The sequence below is a fragment of the Prunus persica genome, chromosome G7, assembly GCF_000346465.2.
Source record: "Prunus persica cultivar Lovell chromosome G7, Prunus_persica_NCBIv2, whole genome shotgun sequence".
Lineage (NCBI taxonomy): Eukaryota > Viridiplantae > Streptophyta > Magnoliopsida > Rosales > Rosaceae > Prunus > Prunus persica.
In genome coordinates, this window is record NC_034015.1 from 4,370,838 (window position 1) to 4,373,404 (window position 2,567).

General features: G+C 33.9%; 1 protein-coding gene across 1 annotated transcript; it reads left to right on the top strand.

Moving 5' to 3' along the window:
• Positions 498-1,996, top strand: LOC18769289 (zinc finger BED domain-containing protein RICESLEEPER 2). The gene is made up of 5 exons (XM_007204653.2): positions 498-1,146; positions 1,267-1,403; positions 1,541-1,653; positions 1,753-1,850; positions 1,941-1,996. The coding sequence occupies exons 1-5, from the start codon at positions 498-500 to the stop codon at positions 1,994-1,996; spliced, it is 1,053 nt and encodes a 350-aa protein (XP_007204715.2).

Consider the following 2,567-nt stretch of genomic DNA (forward strand, 5'->3'; position numbering starts at 1 on the left):
TGAGTAAGCGTAGACTAAGATCTCCTGCTTGAGATTGTATATGTGTGTGATAGTAGGTATGGGACGGGAAATTTGTTGAATCATGCTAAAAATTGCATTAAGAAGCCTCACGGTGATGTGAAGCAATTACTTATGTCATCTTCAAGATTGCGTTCCCCGCAATTTGATTATGTGAAATTTCGTGCCTTGTTAATAGAGGCGACCATCAAGCATAATTTGCCTTTAGTTTTGTTGAATATGAGGGAATTATGGCTTTGTTTGCATATGTCTCTCCTGGTATTAAGCTTCCATGTAGAAATACTGTTAAGGCATGTGTGTTGAGGACGTTTAAAAGTGAAAGACAAAAACTTTATAGTTTGTTAAGCTCAATTCAGGGAAGAATTTGTTTAACTTCAGATTTATGGACCTCTGTATGTACTTATGGGTATCTTGCTCTTACTGCTCACTTTGTTGACCAAGATTGGAGATTGCACAAAAGAATTATAAATTTTTGTCATATGCCTCCTCCACATTCTGGTGTTGCAATATCTGGAAAAATCAATGCATTAATAACTGAGTGGGGGATTGAGAAGAAGTTGTTTTCTATTACTTTGGATAATGCTTCTGCAAATACTTCTTTTGTTGAGATTTTAACGAATCAATTGAACTTTAGAGGTCTTCTGTTGATGAGTGGCAAGTTTTTTCATGTGCGTTGTTGTGCTCACATTTTAAACTTGATAGTCCAAGATGGACATAAGGAAATTGATTCTTTAGTGATAAAGATTCGTGAGTGCATCAAATATATAAAGGGTTCTGAGGGGAGGAAACAAAAGTTCTATGAATGTGTTGCACAAGTAGGGATAATGGGTAGTAAGAGAGGATTAAGACAAGATGTCCCTACTAGATGGAACTCAACTTATACCATGTTTGAGAGTGCACTTTTCTATCGTCATGCTTTTATTAATTTAGGATTGCTTGATTCCAATTTTAGTAGTTGTCCTTCTCCTCAAGAGTGGATTAAAGTAGAGAAGATTTCCAAGTTTTTGGGGTACTTTTATGATGTTACATGCTTATTTTCTGGGACAAAGTACCCCACATCAAATTTATTCTTCCCTAAGGTGTTCATAATACAACACCAAATCAAGGCAGCCATGGAAGATAATGATGGTTTCATGAACAAGATGGGAACTAATATGAACATGAAGTTTGAGAAGTATTGGTCATAGTACAGTTTAATTCTTGCAATTGCAATTATTTTGGATCCTCGTTATAAGTTGCATTTTGTAGAGTGGGCTTATACCAAGCTTCATGGTAAGGATTCTAAAGAGTTCAAATATGTTAGAGACACATTGACATCTCTTTTTGATGTGTACTCGAAAAGTTTATCTCATCTTGTTACTTCAAATTATGGAATGAATGAGACGGCTAGTCATGCGGAAGATGGAGACACCATTTTTTAGGTAACCTAAATTTGTTTTCTTTTTTATATTTATTGTTGCATATTATATATTACAATGATGCATAATTCTAATATTTGAATGTTTCATTTTGTATGATGTAGGATTTTGATAATAGTTATAAAAATGGTCCAAGTACAAGTAGGAAAAATGAATTGCACAAGTATTTGGATGAGGAAAGACTAGATAGAAAGCAAGGCATAGATGTTCTTTCTTGGTGACAAATGGAGCATTTTCATTATCCAATACTTTCAAATCTAGCTCGTGATGTGTTAACAATTGCTATTTCTACGGTTGCATTGGAATCCACTTTTAGTATTGGTGGTAGAGTACTAGATCAATACCGTAGTTCATTATTGCTTGAAATTGTTCAAGTTTTGTTGTATACTCGATATTGGCTTTTTGGCAAGGGAGGTAAATTTTATATAACCTAAAACTAGTGTTTTACTTTCTGTTTTTTTCATTATGCGAATGTTTTGTAACTTTTGGGTTTTCAATGCTTAGCTATGGAGGAAGAGAGTGCTACTGTGGAAAGCCTTATTGAAGGTATTGATGAGTAATTGATACTTTATCAATGTAATATTTCTCAATAATTGTATACTTTTCTCATAGTTGTTAATCATTTTTTTTTCCAGGAAAATTGCAATTGGTGAAATGTTGAAGTTTGGATCATCTTCTTGGATTTTTTTTTTTTATGTGGATCTTCATGGATGTTACTTCTATTTGTTTTGCCTTTTCCTTTTGTTATCGTGAATCATGTTCACGGATGTTGAAGTTTGAATTAAATTCAAGAATTTTAGCTTTTGTTGGAATGATATTGATTTTTTGGGCATGTACTGTTTGCATTTAAAATTTGTTCAAAAATATAGGTTTTTAAAATTTTTATTAAAAAAGTTTATTTCTTAACGGGTGAAATAGGTCGTGTCATGTGATATTTTCCACCCGTTTTCTTATCGTATCGTGTCGTGTCAACCCATTAAGAAAAAAGGGTTAACACGAACATGACATGAACATTGATAACACGACACGAATGACAGGGCCATAGTCCATTTCCCAATTCGGCAGCGAATGATCGGCCATGTCAGCATGTATTTGATGAGATTGATCTTGGAGATGACTTGAACGACCGAG